The 21167-nt window shown below is 47.9% G+C and overlaps 1 protein-coding gene across 6 annotated transcripts in view; it reads right to left on the minus strand.

The window, feature by feature from the left end:
• Window positions 1–21167, minus strand: part of LOC116851141 (GATA-binding factor C-like) — a 160918-nt gene that overhangs the window by 72925 nt on the left and 66826 nt on the right. For all 6 annotated transcript variants that reach the window (XM_032830248.1, XM_032830249.1, XM_032830246.1 and 3 more), the window contains exons 3-4: window positions 17406–18710; window positions 9019–9164 (exon numbers count right to left, since the gene is read on the minus strand). In XM_032830248.1, the coding sequence (XP_032686139.1) occupies window positions 9019–9164; window positions 17406–18710 (1451 nt within the window). The remainder of the gene's footprint in view (window positions 1–9018; window positions 9165–17405; window positions 18711–21167) is intronic.

The following is a 21167-nucleotide window of genomic DNA, read 5'->3' on the forward strand; positions in this document are numbered from 1 at the left end:
GAGAGAGACAGAGAGAGAGAGAGAGAGAGAGAGAGAGAGAGAGAGAGAGAGAGAGAGAGAGAGAGAGAGAGAGAATTGCCCCGGTACTTGGTGAAAAAATCGCAAAGTTATTTAAAGCGACTGTCCGGCGATCTAGCGCACGAATTAAACCGTAACGTTGACGAGTCATGAGAGCAATTATATACCGACGGCGCGGTGCATTATGTGGAAATTTTCATCGCACCGTGGAGTACATGCGTGTGTGTGCGTGCGTGCGTGCGTTGTGTGTGTGTGTGTGTGTTTGTGTGTGTGTGTGTGTGTGTGTGTGTGTGCTACGTAAAAAGCGAACGCGAAGGGAAATTTTCACGGCGCGCGCATGCGAAAAACATTCGAGGCGGTCGCCGCGAATTATACTTTCACGCGGTGGAATAATCGAGTTCGAGCGCACCGCGCAAGACGTATTCCGAGTCATTGCCCGGATTACTTTGCGCGCGAGATCGCGGCTACGCCACGAGCAATAGCACTAGTGGTTGCGATAGCAGCAGCAGCAGCAGCAGTGGCAGCAGCACGGTACGAGTACCAGATCCCCTTTTTGCCTTTTGTGATGCATCTCGCGATCGCGATCGACACACGCCGACTCTTGGAAATATTTTGACGACGGGGGAGATGTTGAAGCTGGCGCGAATTATGCCGCGCCATTGTGATCGATAATGCTCGAAAAAGAAAGAGAGAGAGAGAGAGAGAGAGGGCGAACGAACGAATACGGAGAGTTGTTTACTAACTCTCGCGACAACAACGACGACGACGACGACGTAACAGCGACGGTGGCTAGAGGAAAACTTGGGACTTCTTAACGCCTCGGATATACAATACGAAATCGGGGCGCCGGACAATTTCGACTTCGGCATACAGAGCGACTATTCATTTTCCGCGCGAAGATCGATGAGATAACCCTTTAAGACCCGGGAGAAACACTCTCCCTTCGTTCCTCTCGCTCGCTCGCTCGCCGCGTCATCTTCGCTACCTGAAGAGACTCAGAGGGGGAAGATAAAATCGCGCCACGAAGTTTGGTCGCATTGCCACCTCGCATGCCCTTCGATGAAGCGACTTCTCGAAATTCTATCGGCGTACACATACGCTCTCCTCCCCTCCACTGCCGCGACACTCGCGCGGAATATTTGTTCATTATTCGTCTACAGGGATCGTCTGCTTCAGCTCGGATGACAGTGCAAAAAAATAAAAGCAAATAAGGAGAAGAAGAAAGGAAAGGAAAAAAGAAGATTGACGCGATGATACGTTCCTCCGATACAAAAGTCGGAGCAAACTACTTCTGCAAACGAAGCGACACGCACAGTTCTCGCGTCTATTACGATCATGATCGACCACCTCGGACTACATTTCGCCTGTTCGCGAGGTTCTTAGGCGGGTGCGTTACGCGTATTTAATCGAGAGCGAAGGGGTTAACGGGACGGTGAAGCCGAGGTTGCCGTTTCTGCGCTCGTCGGCAGCGCAGCTTCTGCTGGAATGTCCAGGAACGCCTGGAGGACCGTAACTCGGCGAGCGTTGCACGGCATGGGCCGGCATGAGCGCGATAAGCATCGCTAGGACGAGAGAAGAAAAGGGAGGCATGAGGGAAAGAGAAGAGAGGAAAAGAGAGAGAGGTAGATAGATAGAAAGCGTGTAGGACAGTCGTTAACGAGCGACTCTGTGCGCAGAAGGCTACGCTCTCTTTCTCGCTCTCCCTCGAGCTACGCCTTTCTTCTCTCCTTCTTCTTCTTCTTCTACCTCTTCTTGCCATTCTTCTCTCCTTTGGCGATTCGCGGACACCGAGAGCGCACACCCGCGGCGCGCTTCGGCTCAGAGATCGTTCCTGACGACACACAGGGAATCGATTCCGGTAGCGGAACCCCGGGCCCGCGTTATTTTCTCACGTGAAGAACGGTCGTCGAACGCGAAATCGTAGAGGCGCGTCGGAATTGCAATTACAATTTTTTCTCATGTCTATGATTATTCTTCTGTGAACATTAATATCCTCGAATTCCCTTTCCCCTCACTCTTAACCAAATGTTACACTTCGATGTCTTGAACTGTAGTACGCCAAACGACTCAACGCGAGCACTTCCACCGGTGGAATCGCAACAGCGAAACTAGTCCACGCTCTATACGCATTTTCCCTCATGAAACCGCCAGCTAGACGCCATGTCGGCGACATGAACAGGCCGCGTTTCCACCCCATGTAACATCCGCGCATGTTGCGAAGGTAGGTAAGTAGGTAGGTAGGTAGATAGGTAGGTAGGTAGGCTTAGCCACCCTAGGCGTGAGCGGTGAATGAGAGAAAGAACGAGAGTAGGGGTAGAAAGAGAGTGGAATATCAGGCAGGAGGAGGAGGAAGGGAGGTTAAAAGAAAGGAAGAAAAAAAAGCACGAAAATTTCCCAGCTGTTCGAGCTGGCCTATCTTCCGGAAGGATCAAACATGGCGGGCGTCGGTCCTTCCCCACTGGACGGGAGGGGGTTTCAACCCTTGCTATCTGCCTGATCGAAACTCGCCGTCGCAGGAGTTCACGGCGCACGCGTGCGTGCGTATGCGTGGAATTTCCGTGTGTAGCTCGATACGCGAGCACAAAAGGGGAAGAGGACACGACGAGAGACAGAGGGAGAGGGAGAGAAAGCGGGCAATATGTGCCACGACTTTATTATATACGGGAGATGGGCCGCGCGCACACCCGCGTGTGCGCGCGTATACCTGGTGGTCGCCTTTTGTTTCCTCGATCGTATCTGCACTCCGCTCTTTTCGGCGACACATCTGTGACTGGATTCTCCAGCGGTGACGCGGGCGCGTGCACACATGTGCACTGAAATGCAACATATTGCGACGGAGGCATATGCACTTCGCGAGCGCATCTCTTTCTCGATAACCGGGATTCGATGATTTTGATAAATGGCTGGATAATAAGGTAAAAGTGCCAATGCCTGAACACCTATCCAATCCTGCACCATTCTTGCTCTCTCTTCGTGACTTCTTTATTATGGCTTTAGTCTTTAAATACGAATATTTTTTTTTAACTTTTAAAACGTAGAACATATATTTCAACACATGTATATATATTTTATGATAAAAGTTTAAGTATTCGCATTTAAAGACTAAAGCAATAATAAGGGAGAACTCACACTTTGGCAAAAAAGTAGAGAAGCCAATCAAAACTTGCACTGTGTGTGTGGCAGAAACTGTCAACTACCATTTGACCACCAGCGCGAATTCTGACTAGTTTTTGCCTTTGTGCTTTTCTGCCAAGGTGTGAATTTTTCCTAAGAATGTCCAGAGTTAGATACGTATCTAGGCACTGATGCTTTACCTTACTTTATAAATCTCAGAATGAAATCTCGCTGCGAGCGAAAATTCACTCGGGATAGTAAAAGTACTTCGATGTCGAGTGTAAATATTCACTTGGCGACTCAGAATGGAGAATTCACCCCACGAGTGAAAAGTCACCCGACTTTGAATGATTCGGCTGCTACAAGTATTTTCCGATAGAGTTCTCCACTCGAAGAAATTGCAGCGCGGCAACCGAACACGGAAGAGAAAACGTATGTTTTCGTTCGATGAGAATCTCAGCCGTGTTGCCGACTCGAGTCCGCGAACTCTGTCGCGGAATCCACGTCCAAGCACAGTCGACGCTCTTGCGACCGCGTTATCGTCGCTATCGCCGGAAGATTTTCTCGTGCAGACGCCGTTCTGTCGTTGAATAACAGATGAGCCATCATTTTCATAGCGTTTCCCACGCGCTCCGACGCCGCTATTGTTACACGTGGCGGCGTCGGCGTCGTTTACCAACGTGAACGAGGTCGATCGATCGCGAGGACGATCGCTCCACCGTTTCACCGGGGGACAAGCCACAATCGGGGGATGAACTTCGGCCTGGCGCGGTCCGCATGAATTTTTAATCCGGAAGCAAGCAGGGACAAGTATAAGCGGCGCGCTGAATAATGCCCGGAAAAAGAGTGTCCGATGTTCGCCCGCTCGCTCACTCGCGTCCAGGACGCGACGCGACGCGACGCGACGCGACGCGACGCGACGTGACAGGACACGACGGGGAAATTACGGAGCGCCGAAAGTTGTCACACACGTGCGTACGCCCACCGCTTTAAAATCGATACATATTTTATCGACCGACTAACCGGCCAACCTAGCCAGCCAGCTATCTGGCTGGCTGGCTTTACGTGGCGCAGCGCGCGGGCGAGGGTGCACACAAATGAATGATGGGTGGGCGTGTCGGTTCATCATCGCGTCACAATATTTGTACTCTTCACGAGAGAGGGCCTGGGAGGACGCGCGGAATGATTGTCTTCGTTTAATCAGCGCCGCTGGATGGATTGTTTCGGTGGATGCACAGAAGGGATGGTGATGCGCGCGGAATATGCCTCACCGTCGTCGCGATATAACCAATCCAACGACAAGTTTCTCGATAATCTCGTCTTCTAAATTTCCAACGTAACCTATTGGCTCCAAATGGAGAAAACACTTGATATCACTTGTCTAAATATGGTTGTATAACAAAATATTAATTATTTCCACTCATGCAATGGCTCTTATTGGCCATTTTAAATGTGGCCATCATTTTGTTATGCATCAGAGTCAAAATATTAATTATTGTTTCACTCGTTACGCTGTTCTGCAATTACTAAAAATCTGTACGAATTTCCCGTGAGTCAGTCAGGATTAGAAGGAAAAATCGAATCATTCACCGTATACTTCTGGAAATGACTCTCGTGCAAAAAACGCGCTCGAGTTTCGTGCGACTCGCTCGAGCGACGTTTTCCTTTCTTTCTCTGTCTCTCTCTCTCTCTCTTTCTCTCTCTCGCAAAATCACGACACCGCATGTGCGCGTTTCATGAAAGAAAGCGCCGTTACGATGCGCCAAGGGGAGCACGGGAGAAGAGAAAGAGAGAGAGAAAAAAAGAGAGAAAAATAAGGCGCAACAAATTACGAGGCGTTGCGAGCGAGCGCGGCGATGTTGTTTGTAAAACTTCGTCAATTAACGAACGCATGGCGTGCGGCGCGGCGATTGCAATTACAACGGAGGAGACGACGGCGCGGCGGGCGGTGGAAAACTTTTAAATCCATCAGCAGCCTTGCTCTATCGCGCACCAAGGAGAAAGTGCAACGAGAGGGACAGTGAAACGTCAATGCACAGAGCGCTTCTGCACCGGCTCGCTCGTTGCATCCCGCGGATTACCTGCCATGGGAGAGCTTCGCCTCGGAGCGTCGCGTCGAGCTCCATTTTCTACCCAAGTCCAAGAAGCGGACTCTCTCGCGTGAGGCCGGCTCGTGAAAGTCGCGGCGAGTGGCGCTCGCTGGTGGAGAGAATGTAAAATTGTCGCAAAAATCTCTTTCGCGCGAGTCACATACTTCAACTCTTGACACATCATAATAGTATTTAATTAAAAATTAAAAGATTAATCTTCTCTGTAAAAAGACTGTCTCCTTATATTTTGGATTACCTCTAAGGAAATATAAAAATCACAAAACATCCTTACCAATTGATGGGACTAATTTTAACTTAATTTTTTCTATAAAAAGATTATCTCCTAGTCTTTTGGAAAACTTGTAAGAAAATATGAAAATGTCAAAATATTAACTCTTGCAAATTGTTGGAGTGAATAAAGTACTTGATGGTATAAAGGGTTAAATCGCGAATATACTATAAATCTTTTTATAGATAGTATCGCTTCTCCATAAATTTCTCAAGGAAGACCGTCGCGCGAGAACAACAAGAATCGATCGGATTCTCTAGCGACTCTTCCGGGAATGCTTTTGCGTAAAAAGGCAAAAAAAGAGGAAGCTACGAGGAAGTGAGCTCGGTAGCCGTGATATTTAGGGGGATCGCACAGGGGAGATGTATACCGCGAAAGCGGACGTTCCGGCCGCTTTCGTGATCGATTCCGCGAATAACTCGCGAGTGTTTAGTCAGATCAAATCGCAGCACCAGGAGTCCGAATGATGGAAGAGGAAGAAGAGGAGGAGGTGGAGGAAGAAGGGCCGGCGGTATCGAGTTTCCGCATCGGTACTTCGGACGAGGCTGCTCCATCTACATAGGTGCCAAGCCGAGTCGCCAAAAATAGATCGAGTTCACACGAATTCTACGAGCCGATCGCACGAAACCTCCGGCGGCCGTTCGTTCGTGATATCGATCGAGCGGCGTCCCGAACGCCTACGACGACGTAGACGACGATGGGGAAGGCGAGAGGGATGATGACGCGCGTCAGACAGGAGGAAATATCGCGTTGGCGAAAACGCGATTCGATCTTCTTTCGTTCCTTACAAACATTAATACCTATAGCACGAGCTAAATGGTGCGCCCTTGTGTTGTTCTATAAGATACTTCCTTTGATTAGGCACGATCAATTACTGTACTTGAATTTGAACGTAGAGGTGATTTCAGTAACAACTCGATCTCTCTCACAATAGATGTACACTTAGCGAGTATTAAGCACTGACAGGAGTCTGATAGACTACCAATGAAATAATAAATTGCTGTTTCACTCCCGCTTATACATATCGCGTCCGTCTATCTTCTCTTTGGCCCGTAAGATACGAAGTGGCGACAAGGAAAGACGTTTCGCACACTTTCTCAAGTAATTATCAAACTTCGAAATATTTTGCTAAATCTGTGTCAGTGCTTAAGGGTTAAAGTTTGTTATATGACATATGCGTAAGGATGATGCGGTCTTGGTACAACTAACTGGACCGTATGCCCAAAAATATCCCTCTGCTTGTACTGACAATATATACAGGGTGTCCCGTATCACCTTCACAATCTCTCATGAGGACGTAGAGCGGATTGAGATGAATACAAAAATCCTATACCATTTTGCGATATTCGCAATAATAGTCGAGATATTAATTAAAAAAGATTGGTGAATGATAATGCGCGATATGGTAGGTGAGCTGCAATTGCGCCGTCTGCCGTTGTATACTTGTACATTAAGTCAAACTGAACAAAAAAGTCCTCTACCATTTTGCAAATAATATATACATAGATTTTTAGATATTAATTAAAGAAAATTTTTGCATTACGGTACATAATCATGTAACAATTTTCTTTGATTAATATCTAAAAATCTATGTTGTCACTTGCAAAATGGTAGAGGACTTTTTTGTTCAGTTTGACTTAATTTACAAGTATACAACGGTAGACGGCGCAATTGCAGCTCATCATATCGCGCATTATCATTCACCAATCTTTTCTAATTAATATCTCGACTATTATTGCGAATATCGCAAAATGGTATAGGACTTTTGTGTTTATCTCAATCCACTCTATGTTCTCACGAGAGATTGTGAAGGTCATACGGGACACCCTGTATATCTCTCTCTCGCCTTCACTCTCCTTCTTCGACATGACTAAGGTTCACCCTGAACGGCGGCGAGATGAATTCCCCGGATTCATGTCGGGAAAGGATCCCTTCCGCGCGAAATATTGTTCGACGGACGGTTGCTCGATGCGCGACGCTAATCACAGCGGCGCAGAGGAGCACACAGCTCCGTGTATTAATCAGCGGGTACAGGAAATTAACTTGGCCTTGTTTTATCTTGCATTCTGATTATCACACGTCTATATACACGCGCGGTGTACACCGCGAGAAATCGCACCTTACTCCCGTATCTCGTTCTCCTCCCGCGTACGCGCTAATTAAGTATGTGCGCCTCGCGCTCTCTCGCGCGGAGGAAGCGATCAAGGACGCGTTTGTACGGATACGGGAGGCCGACGGACGTGGAGTTATTTTTTCCTCGAGACAGCGATATCGGTCTCGATATATAGAGTTCACTGTCTCGACGGGTGTGTCTGCCTGTTGTTCCGTGTTCGCGGAACGAAACGCGTCAAGCTAAACGCGTCTCCTCGCCATTTTTCCGCAGCATTGCTTCGGATCTAGTCTCGACGACGGACTCGCGTATGAGCAAAGCGAACGATCGTTCTTGCGAGGTCTCGAAAACTCGAAATTGTGCCTCTTGACGTCGCTTGACTGTCAGGTAAAAGTACCAATGCCTGAACACCTACCTTACTCTGAATATTCTCATTTTTTGTTCTGGTCCTTAAATACGAATATTTTAACTTTCAACATAGAATACATGTACGTATATATACATGTTATATTTACTCAGTATGTTTACATATTCATTAAAGACTAAAACGATAAGAATGTCCAGTGTTAGGTGTACGCACAGAACAAAATATTTCAATGCGCGCAACCAATCATGATTTGCTGAAAACGTACTTGCTGACTAGAAATTTGCAGCTGTAGCTAAAACTTTTGCTATTATATCGATTGGCGCAACCGGCCCCAAACGCAAAATACATATTTCTGCAAAGGTAACGGTCCAGGACTTAGCGAAGAAATGGAGTCAAACTGGTTTTATAATCAACGCACAGAGAGTGAAACGACGAACTGTACGCGCATACTAGAAGCTGTCACCGACGTAACGAATCGTACTATTACTGTTAAAGTGTATTTTGCGATTGGGGTCGCCACCCTATATGTATGCGCCTATTGGCAGTTATACATAGATCCTTATTCTGAATCTTCTTTTATCAGGTACTTCTAAATGTGATTTACAAGTCTTCTAATTGGCTTTCAGTCACATTTAGAGACTTGATTTTCCAATAATGGTTTAAAAACTTAGACTTCAGTTCAAGCACATTAAACACGTTGTTAGAACAGAGTTTAAACTGAAATCTAAGTTTAAATTGCTATTGTAAAAAACGGCTCGTGTAAAGGTGCTTTCATCGATAAAAGAGAGTTCAGAATGAAGGTATCCATATGTTACAACATGATTGAACTATCGCACACAGACTCTTGCAGCTAACTTTTCTTTTCCATGCAGGCAGTGGCGCTTGAACCTTCCTATGTTTCCGCCAAAACACGACACTTGGCCGAATTTTTGCAGATTCGGTCGACTAACTGTTCTTCACCTCGCGAGAAATGATCGCGTGGCCTTTCGCTCGAGCTCGCTCGCGGAAATGACAAAGCTTAGGTACTTACAAGGCGTCGTTTCGGCTTGATGAGAGGTCGATTCTGGCCGTTCATCTTGTAGTAAAGGCCGCAGGCGTTGCAGAGGTAATGGCCGGTGCCGTCCCGTCTCCAGAGGGGTGTCGAGGTGGCGCCGCAGTTGACGCACTCGCGACCCTCTACCGGGATTGCCATCCCGACGGAAGGAAAGTCGTGTTAATTCGGCGCGAAGGAAAATTGCGTCGTGCCCACAACGGCACGCACACTCGACTACTATATATCACTACTACTATCCACGTCCACGCGCGAAACGCGAGATAGAGATCAGTCGTGTCGCAAGAGACACTACCAAGGTAGGAGAGGAAAGTTCCTTCCCTCCGAACTCGATCTCGATCTCGATGTTTCTCGCGCGAACTCGAAGACACGTTGATCGACTGAAGAGTGACGGCGATTTCGCCTCGTCGATTCTTCCGTTCGTGTTCACACGATTGCCCGTATCCGCCGGATCCGTCGGGAATTCTCTTCCCGACGACTATGTTGCATTCCGCGACCTTGCTCTTCTCTAGAAAATAATTTGGAATATTGATAATATGAGAAATTTTCTTTGCTGTTGTTACAGAAATTGGATAATTTTGTCGAAAGAATCGCGCTTGTTCACTCGGCCAGATGTCAAAACTGGCAATCTCGACACCACGTGCTCAACTTCGGTGGACCAACGTGCGTTGTCTTAGACGTTAAGACTTTGCGAACAGTCAGGTGACTCGTGAGAGAGAACTCGCATGCAGTTGCAGACATACCATATCAAGCGATTACCAGAGCAAAAGCAGAGTCTCTTTAAGACCATGGACGTTTTGTATAGGATTCACGGATCGAACTTACGTTAGTGCGGTCGGTTAGTCCCAAGGACACTGCGGGAGAGAGAGACAAGTGGACGTTAAAGCGATCAGGGGGGACGGATTCGCTCGCGATCGTTTCTTCTTCCCGGTCTCTACGACCAGGTGACACGAAGAAGACGACGACGACGACAACGACGACGACAACGACGTCGCGTTGCGCGCACGCAGGTGTCCAAATTTACTTCCCACTCGTCACGAGAGGTGCGACACGTACATAAATTTTCGCGAAAGAACGCAAAGTAGGTGCCTCTTCGCGGAATGGCGATGAGAAGTAAATATGGATCCTCGTGATGCGCCATTGGACAAAGAAGGTTGGAGCTAGACTAGAAATTGACCTCATAGCCCAGATTGATCCCAATAAGTTGCCTGTTCATATACAGTAGATCCTTATTATTACACTCAAGAAAATATAATCTCACCCTTAGTGGAATTCTCTCGTATATGGCCTCAAGAGGATTCTTCCAAAAAGAAAATATTCTATAAGCACAATATTATTCCTTTACATCAGGAGAGAAATATTCTTTGAAAATTTTCGCTTAGAATACGAGATTATATCTTTTTTTTCTATGTGTGTTATCATATTTTTCTTTCGGTTTTAGAATTCTCTTAAGACCACCACATAAGAGGAGCCAAGAATAAAATTATATTTTTTATAAGGGTGTTATAAGGTTTTACTTACCATCTAAATTTTCTAACATCTGTATATTCTGAGGCATCAGTGCATGTTTAATATATACGGACATTAATGTCCTAGTTATCTCCTCTAAGTGACAGAAAGAACATCTTGTAGGTTCTAAAGAGGACCTTTCGGCAAAGTTAGTAGGTTAAATGGAATCAAAAGAATTTAGGCCTTAGAGTCTCAAAGTAGGCATTAAATATTAATAATTTACGATTGTCACGCGTTGCGTTATATGACTTTTAACAGAACTTGATAGAATCGATTCATTCAAAGATAACTCTGATTGGGATCAATCTATAGGATACATTTCTGGTCGGGAATAAAGGCAAAAAGGATCGAGGACTCGAGGGAGGAAGGTAAGATCACTTCTCCCGAAATCCGCGTCTCTCGAATCGTCCTCCGAGCTGCGTCCTCGCCGGGCTACGGCCGAGATTATCGGTCGCTACTACTGAAAAGGATTCCTATTAAGCTGCGTCGTCGGGTCCGCTCGTTGGCGCACGAGAGAGACCGAATTGCCGATCGCGCGTTTTTACGCGGTTGTACGAGATCGAGCCGCGATTTCGGCCGGACGTAAACCGCGCCGGAGTGGCTGTTCATCGTTGCTGAAACGACGCTCGTAAAAGCCACCCCACTGATTATCCACGATTAGCGCACGGCAGTGGCGAGGTGGTCCCTCGACCGATCATCGAAACATGCGTTTTTCGACTACTGTTATTCTAACAACTCATATAACAACGATAATAATATTAACATTGTCTTTTTCTCACGATTTCTCAGATGTAATAATAATGGAAGAAAGATTGCGACGTCTCTTTACTTCGATGAACTTTGCAAAACATTCGATATCCAAAGTGAAAGTTTATCCTCCGAGAATCATCGAAAGATGAATTCTCCTGCTGGATACTGATGTGTTGCGAAGCTCATTGGAAAATAGTGGATTGCACTCTTCGTTCCATTGACGACACAGGGTGAGTAAATTTTCACTTTGAATGTCTTCGAAGCAAAAAGCAAAGGTTCTACACTGAGAAAAAAAATACTTGGTAATTACTATAATGGTATAATCACTATAAGTCAAGAAAACTACTTTTTCAATTAAATTCTACTACAACGTTAGTGTTGATAACTTTCTATCGTCAAATAAGAAAACCTCCCAACTCAGAGGAAATTCCAATCTCACAAGAGATTTTCCAAACGATGCTCAAAATCGGGACGAACGAAACGAAATTCCTCAATTCCATCAAGAATTTGAGTCAGAAAATTGTCTAATTTGGCCGACAATCGATTATACATGTTATCGCCATCATTTTATCGCAAAAGATATAGTTGGGCCCAAACAAATATCTACATTTACAGTTAGATCAACCATTTCTCTACCTCTCAGTGTGCAGACCGTGCTCTCTTCGCGTGACATTCAAAAGTTCCAAAGTTCGGACGACGTCCACAATCGCACGATATCGATTGGAATCCTAGCTGATTAATGACTCGACCTCGATTGAACATGAAATTCGACGGCGGTGGCGACGGTGGCGGCGGCGGCGGAGTAATTCTGGCGCACGTGACGTAGGTCGCGTGTAATTGTCGACACGCGAGCGGCTCGTTTGCGAGTCCACCGTATGCGCGCGGATGAATCCATAACGGAGCAATCGAACGTCCGTCTTTTCCCTTCGGTTTCTCGCGAGTCTGATCGCATACACAGGCACGCACACATACATACACGAGAGACGCTTCCGAACTAGATCCTGGCCGTGACTGACGCTAACAGGATTCGACCGGGGTTTAACGCACGCCTAATTGCCGTTTCGGTGCTCAGATCGATCCCGGAACTAATTGGAAGGTCCCACCCACTCCAGTCACTCTCTCTCCCTCTCTCCTCCGCGGTGCTTCACACACGCACAATTCGATTTGGGTCTTACCGTCCGGCAGATTCCGGGGGTGATAACGGACACCCACACGTCGACGACCGCGCGTCGAATCTCGATTCTTCCCCGCGCCCGACACAACGGCATTAAACGCGACGAATCTTGACCTCGTCCCCTCCCCCTTCTTCTTCCTCCTCTCTTTCTCACTGACCCGACCGCTATCCGCGATCCGATTTCGATAACGTCCCGTTGCTGGTCGCCGATTAAATCCCGCGCGGGGCCCGCTTTATTGTTTACCAATTAACAGGTTCGCGTTATTCGCGTGGGTGAGTAAGGCGATCGTGGGCGATCTCGATCTTCCTCCGCGTCATTTACTCGTTCCTTCACTGAGAAAAAAGATATGTTTGTAGCTATAATCACACAGAGATATTATCATAATTACTGTAAATTATGGTCGAGAAGACTGTTATTCTATCAAATTCTATTACAATGTTAGTGACGACAATCTTGTGTGTATTTTACTATTACCATTTCTGCGTTAGAGCAACCGAAAAATATTGGTTAGGACCCAAAGTAACTATAATTTTCGTTAAATCGACCGTTTCTTTTTTCTCTCAGTGCTGAATGTAATTTCTCTCTTTCTTTCAGCTCGCGCTTGTAGGGACGATCGATCTCTCCGTTTTGCGGAACATACTATCGCCGATAATAATTTCCTCCCCGCGCGCATTTCCTTGTATCGATGCCTTCCGACTATCGATCCGTCCGCGATAGGCGGAAAGTCCCTGACAGACGGCCGACTCTCCTCGAACGGCGGCAGCCGATGGATATCAGCCACGAAACGTCGAGGTGACGCTCGTTTACGCCGCTCGAAATATAGTCCTCATGTCGCGAGGTGACGCTAAAATGGCTGGTCTCACCCCAACAGGGCCGTATCGCCCCCATTTTCGGCGTCACCTCCGACCTTAACCGCCGTGCATCTGCGGGGGCGAGCTCGTTAGGCAGCCGCGCTTCTGCTCGTCGTGCCTTTCCCGGATTATCCTCATTTTCATAACACGGTACCGGTAACGGTGCGTACGTCTGATTCAACTCGGAGACACTCGATTTTCGTGATCCTCGGAACTCGATACGGAGCGTAGCGAACGTTGGACGAGTCGCAAAAAAGATTAGATTAGATTAGATTTAACGTTTCTTAATTTCTTCCCTGTTCTTTAACGTTAGTAAACCTAAAGCTTTCGTCTGAACCTCTTCAGGGATAAATTTATTGAAATCAGAAGAAGGTTATTCTAATTTTGAAATGACATAAATATAACATCTGTCAATCTTGTGGCGAGATTCCCTTTTTTATGGGATTTTATAGTGAATAGTTGCAGTTATAATGTAAAGTCACAGTGCTTCAAATTGTCATGATTAAGAATCACTTCACAGTTATGAGAGGAGCCGAAGTGACAGTACAGAGTGCGACAATAAATTCGGAAAGGAGAATTTACTTTAAGAGAAAATGATTTTGGAATAATTTTTATACACTTTAGAAAGCAAGATGACATGACAGTATGTTGAACGGACGTCAGCAGTGACTCTCAGTAGTGCCAACTTCAAGCACTGCAACTTTATTCGGCAAAAAGTGTGCGTTTTGCACATGTGTGTCAATATCCCCGAAGAGATTAGCCTTCCTGCAACACGCCGTCGAATCTTTCGCGCTAATAAAAAAGAAAAAAAATGCTCGCGAGTCACTATCCCCCTCCTCGCCAAGGTAAGTGTTTTACGACGTTCATCGCGGCCCAGGGAGGTGTACCTATTGTTCATCGCGGAAACAACGGGCGAGGAGGTATTTAGGGCCGGAGCCAGACCGGTGGTCGTTGGAGCGCGAAGAAGATCGGACGGAGAGGAGGAAGGAAGCCGCTTCTCTGTCCCGTGCCACTTCTGTCGAGACAAACGGCCGAGTTACGATTCAGTACGAGGGAAGCGCCGTTCCGTCACGAATTTCGCGCTGGCCCACGACTATGTACCTCACCTCCTCCCTCCTCTCCACATTATTTCTTCTTTCTTCCCGTGTTAATTGCACGCCGTTACTCTGTGATCTGACGCCACCATTCGAAGCTAACGGGATTTTCCGTCAAGCTCCCGCCCCTTCCCTCCCGTTCCCCTCTCGATGATGACAGTCGACCGTTTAGCAACCGATACATCCGCGTGATTTATTATCGATCACCCAGAAAAATATAATCTCATCCTTAGGAATCTTCGTATATACACTGAGAGAAGAAATATCTAAAAATAAAAATATTTTGCGTATATATAGTTAAATTAAACCATATTTAATATAATTAACCATATTTTTTAGTTTCAACATGAAGATAGCAATATGCACATATAAAATTATTATTACTAAAATTATAATACAATTAATTAAAAAATGGTTGTCTTGAACATCATTTATAGTAATCATTTCCCTATATGATTATAGTTGCAAGTACCAAACATTTTTCTCTCAGTGTTGACTTGTATTCTGGCAACCTTAACTGGAATCTACTTCATCAGAGACATTTAGTTAATCCAACCAAATGTTTTTCCCGTGTACACCGTTAATTGTCACATTTCCCTCGCGTTACCGCCCGAATCGCCCCCACCCGAACGATCTCGTCGTTTCGCTCGTCGGAGACAAGGCACGGAGGCAATAATCCTGGGAGGAGACCCGCCGGTATATCCTTCGAGTTTCTCGTTCCACCGCGACTCCTTCTCACCGCGCGCCCACGAAGGATATTTGCCAATCCCGCCTGCTTCTCGCGCCGTCGGGTGCGTTGCTCAATCAACTCGGTCTCTCAGGTGTGTCTGTCTCTCTTTCCCGACGGACACGCACCTGCCTATGATAACATCGCGGAGGCGGTTTTTCGTGGCCTTCTCACGGGCGATTTTCCCCGCGGCCGATCAGTAGGCGTATCGCTAAACCGAAGCCGCGGGTGCCGTCCGTCCGTAGCTTCTCCTTCGTCATCGAGAGAGAGAGCGCGCGCGCGAGACCGCGCGTCGCTGATGTGTGTCGTAAGTCGATTCAATTAGCGGGCTTCCATGGCGCGAAGCCGGGGGCCATTGTTCCCGGAATTGGGATTTTTACCACGCCGCCGTTGCCGCCGCCGCCGCCGCCGCCGCCGCCGTTGCTGGAGAGCCACCGGCTATTATTACCGCAATCAGCGTATCCGGCATTTTTCAAGCGTTTCCCCCCGTTCACGACCTCCTTCGTCGACGACGACGACGATCACGAGGAGGAGGAGGACGACGCTGTGCGAACGTTATCGCAGAGCGAGCGAGTGAACGCGCGCTATAATTTCCCGCAAGTTCGACGATCGCTCGAGGTGACTCTGGTTGCTGTGCGCTCGCCGTTCGCTGCGCGATTCGATTTGCAATGATTACGACTCCGCGAACCCGCGATCAATAGAACAACGCTCGCGCGCGATGAGAGAAGAAAAAAAAAGTAACATGTCGGCGGGAGCACGCCGAAAAATGGTCCGTGGACTCTTTGAGAGGGAGCTTTGCCGTGACAAAAACAAAAACGCAGCGATAGCCACACCACATCGAAAAAAAACCTGTGCTCTTTCGTGTCCTGGCGCGCGCGTGTGTGTGTGTGTGTGTGTCTGTCTGTCTGTTTTTGGATGTCAACGTACGCAGAGTCGAGGAAGAGAAATTGCAATACTTTTATCTCGATGAACTTCGCAACGTGTCATGGATCCCCAGGAGGAAAATTTATCTTCTGGGAATTATTTAAGAAACAAGTTCTCCCGTTGGAAAACAGACGCGTTGGGAAACACATTGAAGGAAGAGGTGCTGCAATCTTCTTTCCACTGTGCTGTAAGGGTGTGTCTGTATTTTGTCATACATATATGTGTGTATGTGTGTATGTGTGTGTAGACATATCGTATATATCGTGTGTCACATCTCGGTAAATCGGGTGTGGTGCTTGACGCTCGCTCTCTCGTGGGTGCCACGCAAAAAACACATCAGTGAGGCAAAATACAAAAAACCACAGAGTTCAGTGCCTCCCTCCCTCTCTCTCTCTCTGTCTATTGTGACACAGCTCGTTCAAAAAACGAGAGAACGGTGGAAAAAAAACGTGTTCTGAACGAACTGTAAGCGTAAGACGACCGCCACCGAAAGCTCACGGTTAAAATAAAAAGAAACAATTCAGGAAAGAAGACAGAGTCTTGAGTGAGTCAACGAAATTGTCGACGGCCGTTCCACCTGCGTCCTGATGTCCGTTCGCAAAATGTCCAGACGGCGCCGCCGCCGATATTAGGGGGAAGAAAGTGCCTAACCGAATGGACATCGAACGAACAAGGACACGGGCGGAACTAGAGAAGTGTCCGCGAGAGAGACTGAAGGAGCCTCTTAATCGAAATTAAATGAAAATACAAACCGATAAGAAACTCAATCAAACGCAACACGGGAGAAGTAACGTAAGAAAATCAGGAACTAAACATACTGGCGTCGATTACGTTGAAAATTTTTACGTACTCTATAATTTCACGAGAATACAGATCGAACTTCGCGACTAGATACGAGAGTGAAATGAGACAAGATGCGTCTCACAGAGAGACGGCGTTTGATAAAACTTTAGTCCCGATAATCGACGCCGGGGTGCTGAGAAGCGGAACCAAGGATGCCAGAAGCAAACGCATAAATAAACCAAAGTAAACAGAGAACGGAAACAAATCAGATAGAAGAAAGAGATAACTAACGTCTTACACAAACGGAAAAAAATGAAAACATCGCTCGGCCTTCGATACGCAAAGAGGAGAAATCAACGAAACTCAACGTACCAAATGAACATAAACCGTAACCGAAGGACAGAAACGAAATGAAGATGAAGAAGATGAAGAAGATGAAGAAGTAGAAGAAGTAGAAGTAGTAGTAGTAGTAGTAGAAGAAGGAGAAGAAGGAGGAGAGAAGAAGAAGAAGAAGATGAACAGAAAGAACCGTGACAGCAGGCGTGCCGCTTACCGGCGGACGTCCTCGACTTGTTCCTCGGCTTTTGCTGCTGCTGCTGCTGCGCGGACGGCGAGCCCGGCGTGTTCCCGTGCGCGGCCGCGTGACCGACTAACAGCTTCGTGTCGGCGCCTCCGACGCCGGTTACGCCGGTCGCGTTACCGGCGGCACCGGCGGCGTGGTGACCGAAAATACCGGCGACCGCACTGCCGTTGTGCGGATTGTGGGACGACGCGGCGGCGGCCGCTGCTGCGGCGGCGGACGACGACGAGGAGGACGACGCGGCGGCGACACCGTGATGATGATGATGATGGTGATGGTGGGTGGCGGTGGGATACTGCAGGTGCTGGTACATGTTGTACGCGGACGCGGCCGGGTCGTACTGCGAGCCGGAAGTGGCATGGTGGCTGTTGGACGCCGCGGCTGCTGCCGCGGCTGCAGCCACGGCCGCGTAGCTCTCTCTGCAGGGTGACACCGCGCCGCCACCACCACCGCCGCCGCCACCAGTGCCACCGCCTCCGCTACCACCGCCACCGCCGCCACCGCCGCCGCCGCCACCACCGCCGCCGGCAGGCACGCCGTTGTTGCTCTGATACGCGTCCTGCTGCTGTTGTTGCTGCTGCTGTTGCGTGGCGCTCGCCTGTTGGCTGCCGGCCGTGACATTGCCGGACTGGTTATTACCTTCTCGCTGCTTCACCTGGCCGGACGAGCCGTTGGTGCCGGTGGGGCCGTTGCTGCCGTTGTTGGTGCCGTTGTGCTGCTGGTGTGGCGGCGAGGGTGCCCCGTGATGGTGGCCGAGCATCACTGTCGGCTTGATGTCGCAGGAACCGGCACCGGACGCGCCCAGTGCGTCCTGGTGGTGCATGAAGGCGCCCATTGCCGCCACGTGCGCCACCGCCGCTTGGTACTCGCTGGCACCGCCGCCCAGACCGGACAAGGGGTTGCCGCTGTTGTTGTTGTTGTTGGCGCTCGTCGAGTTGTTGTTGTTGTTTGTGCTGGAGGTCGTGCTGGCGGTTATACTGTCGGGCGTAGCGTCCTTGGGCGGTGTCGGCGGAAAGGAGAAGAGTGTGTGGTGTCCTGCGCTACCGTGGCTCGATAGGCTGCCGGTGGTCGCCGGCAACGACGACCCCAGCGGGCTCTGCGGCTTCTCGTCGCTCACGCCGCCACCCGTGGTCGTCGTGGTCGCCGGGAATCCCCAGGGTGTCTTGGAGGTGTCCGCGCTACTGCTGGACAGCCACGGGTGGAGCACAGAGCCGTGAAAGTGCGGCCGGCAGACTTGACTCACCGGCCCGCTCGATACGCCGCTGCTCGACATCCTCGCTGGAAAAGACAAAGCGGAACATGGCGCGTTAGAGATGGCGGAAGTAACGTTACCAAACCATGAAAATACATTGTTTCAAACATTTACATTTGGTGTTTGCGACGGTGAATAAATATTATGATCCTAGTGATATAATATTTCATGTCTTATTTATATATTGTTAGTAACAATTATATAGTGTAGTAATATTATTTTCCTCGTAACACACGAACGTTTAATGTACGTAAAACCTCAGAAATAACAATTGTAACGCATAATGCTACTTTTTTGTTAGAACAACAGAAAATATAATTGGCACTGAGAATGACTGCAATTTTAACGAGATTAACTAGATATTGTCTGTCGCTGTAATGTTTGTCACACAAATTAATTTTCATTACAAAGCTGAGATTCTTATGTCATCAACGAGGCCGTTACGAGATACAATACGTTTCGCGATACGATCATTCGCGACTCGATATTTTTATTTCCAAAGGAACACACCGAGTTCGACAATTCACCTCAGCAATCAAGGTAAATCTGATCTGTCGTCGCGAATCGCTGTGAAAATTTTGGAGAACACCGTGCGAGAACACGTTCGCTCTTGAATGAAGAGATCGAGCGAGCAGGTGGTCCCTTTATCTACGTGCAAAAGTCGATCACGCGTTCCGCTCGCGGAGGTCGCTTATCTGGAAACGGTAATCGCGAGTACAACAACGACGGCGATCAGTCGTCCTCTCTCCGTGAGGAGGAACCTGATTCGTGCGTGCTCGGAATGATCGGCTTTTATGCCGATCGTAAAGGCCACCTAATTGCGACGGACGTCTTAATTAAGTGCGAGGCCAACTTGTGCTCGGCGCCCGGGCTGTATTATGGGACTTCTTCCTCTTGTCCTTATAGGCGAACGCGCGCCTACTGTTGTCTCTTTCCCCCTCCTTCTCCCCCCTCGAGTTCCAAGCTACCTGCGACTCTCGTCGCGATAAAGTCATACGACTCACCCGCGCGTAATTAGTTCCTCATTAGCGACTTTAATATCACCGTATTGCGTGGCTCCTCGTGACGCGCCGACGAGATGGCGTCGCGTGCATCCTGGCTAGACGGTCACGAGGACGGCGACAAGCGTTTGTCCGTGTTATCGCGCATATCGACAAGAGCAGAACGCGCGCTACGCGACGAGTCGAGAAACGGTAGCGTTCGCCCGCAACGCAGGCAAATTGCACTGCGGAGCACGAATCCGAGCGGATGTGTCGCGTGTGAAGCTCCCGGCTGAGTAATGATTCGCGATATACCGTCGTGAACTTTTTATTGTCAATAATTGCCGCTTTATCTTGGAATCGACTCGTGCATACGTTCTTCGCGTTACGCGAAAGGCGAGAAAAATCGTAAAGTTCACGCGTGATATCCTTTGTGTATGATATGTTCAGTTAGTGTATTATCGTGTATATATTTGCCTCATAATCGAAAGAATTTTCTTGTGACAACCATATTTAAGCAAGTGATACCGTTAGTGTTTTTCCGCGTATATATATTTTAGAAGCTGAAATGTGCTATTAAAACACTTGCTATGTTTTTAGCGAAATCTGCTGTGTTTCTAGTGAAATTCACCATGTTCCTTACTGAGGTGGATCTTACTGATAACTACTTCTACTTCTGGATTACGTAAAATTGGAAAGAATTTATATGAAGCAAAAGAAACAATATTTTCTCCGTGCATTCAGACACAAGTCGATACCAGCTTCATTCTATCTTTGTTTTTCATTGAAAGTGAAACAAAAGTAGTATGATGCATGTGTCAACTTTGCGTTATCTAATGAAAAGCCGTTATAAAACAGACGGAGATGATTTTTCGCTCGAGATTGAGACACAGCTAACGTTCATGAAGATCATGCGATAATTTCGTTGTTAGAAATATATACCGTGCTTTATTTTTAATGCGAAGACAATGATACTACCATCATAGCGAGCCCGACGCTTGTGACTGCAAATATCTGGCTGTAATTATTTCGCTACGCAATTACACATATGATATATAAAATTAGGGGGCGACGTTCGCAACGCAAAAGTGGTCGGGTAGTTACGGCCATCCTGCGACGATACGGTCACCTCTGTCATTAACTGTGGTAAAGGGAGCTCATAACGCATCAAATTAATTATCCCCGGTTATTATTCTACAACGACGACGACGACAACGTTGGTCCACCTAATTAACCGATCTCCATCTTTTCCCGTCAGCCAGGAAGGCGCAGCGTTCTTAATGCCCGTGCAAATTTGCGGATGCACATTGTTGCCGGCGAATGCCAGAATGCATGCGACGCATGCAAAGCTGCTTACTTGCTGGACTGGCCGAGGCGGCCGATCGATATATCGAGTGGTTTTTACCGACGCCGTTCCGCCACCTTCAACGGCATACGTTAATAACAAGAGGGTGTGTGTTTTGCCAAAATCGCATTTCATCTCCCCCCCCCCCCTCTCTCTCT

Source organism: Odontomachus brunneus, unplaced genomic scaffold (assembly GCF_010583005.1).
Source record: "Odontomachus brunneus isolate Ranch 3 - 2012 unplaced genomic scaffold, Obru_v1 Obru_scaffold_166, whole genome shotgun sequence".
Classification (NCBI taxonomy): Eukaryota; Metazoa; Arthropoda; class Insecta; order Hymenoptera; family Formicidae; genus Odontomachus; species Odontomachus brunneus.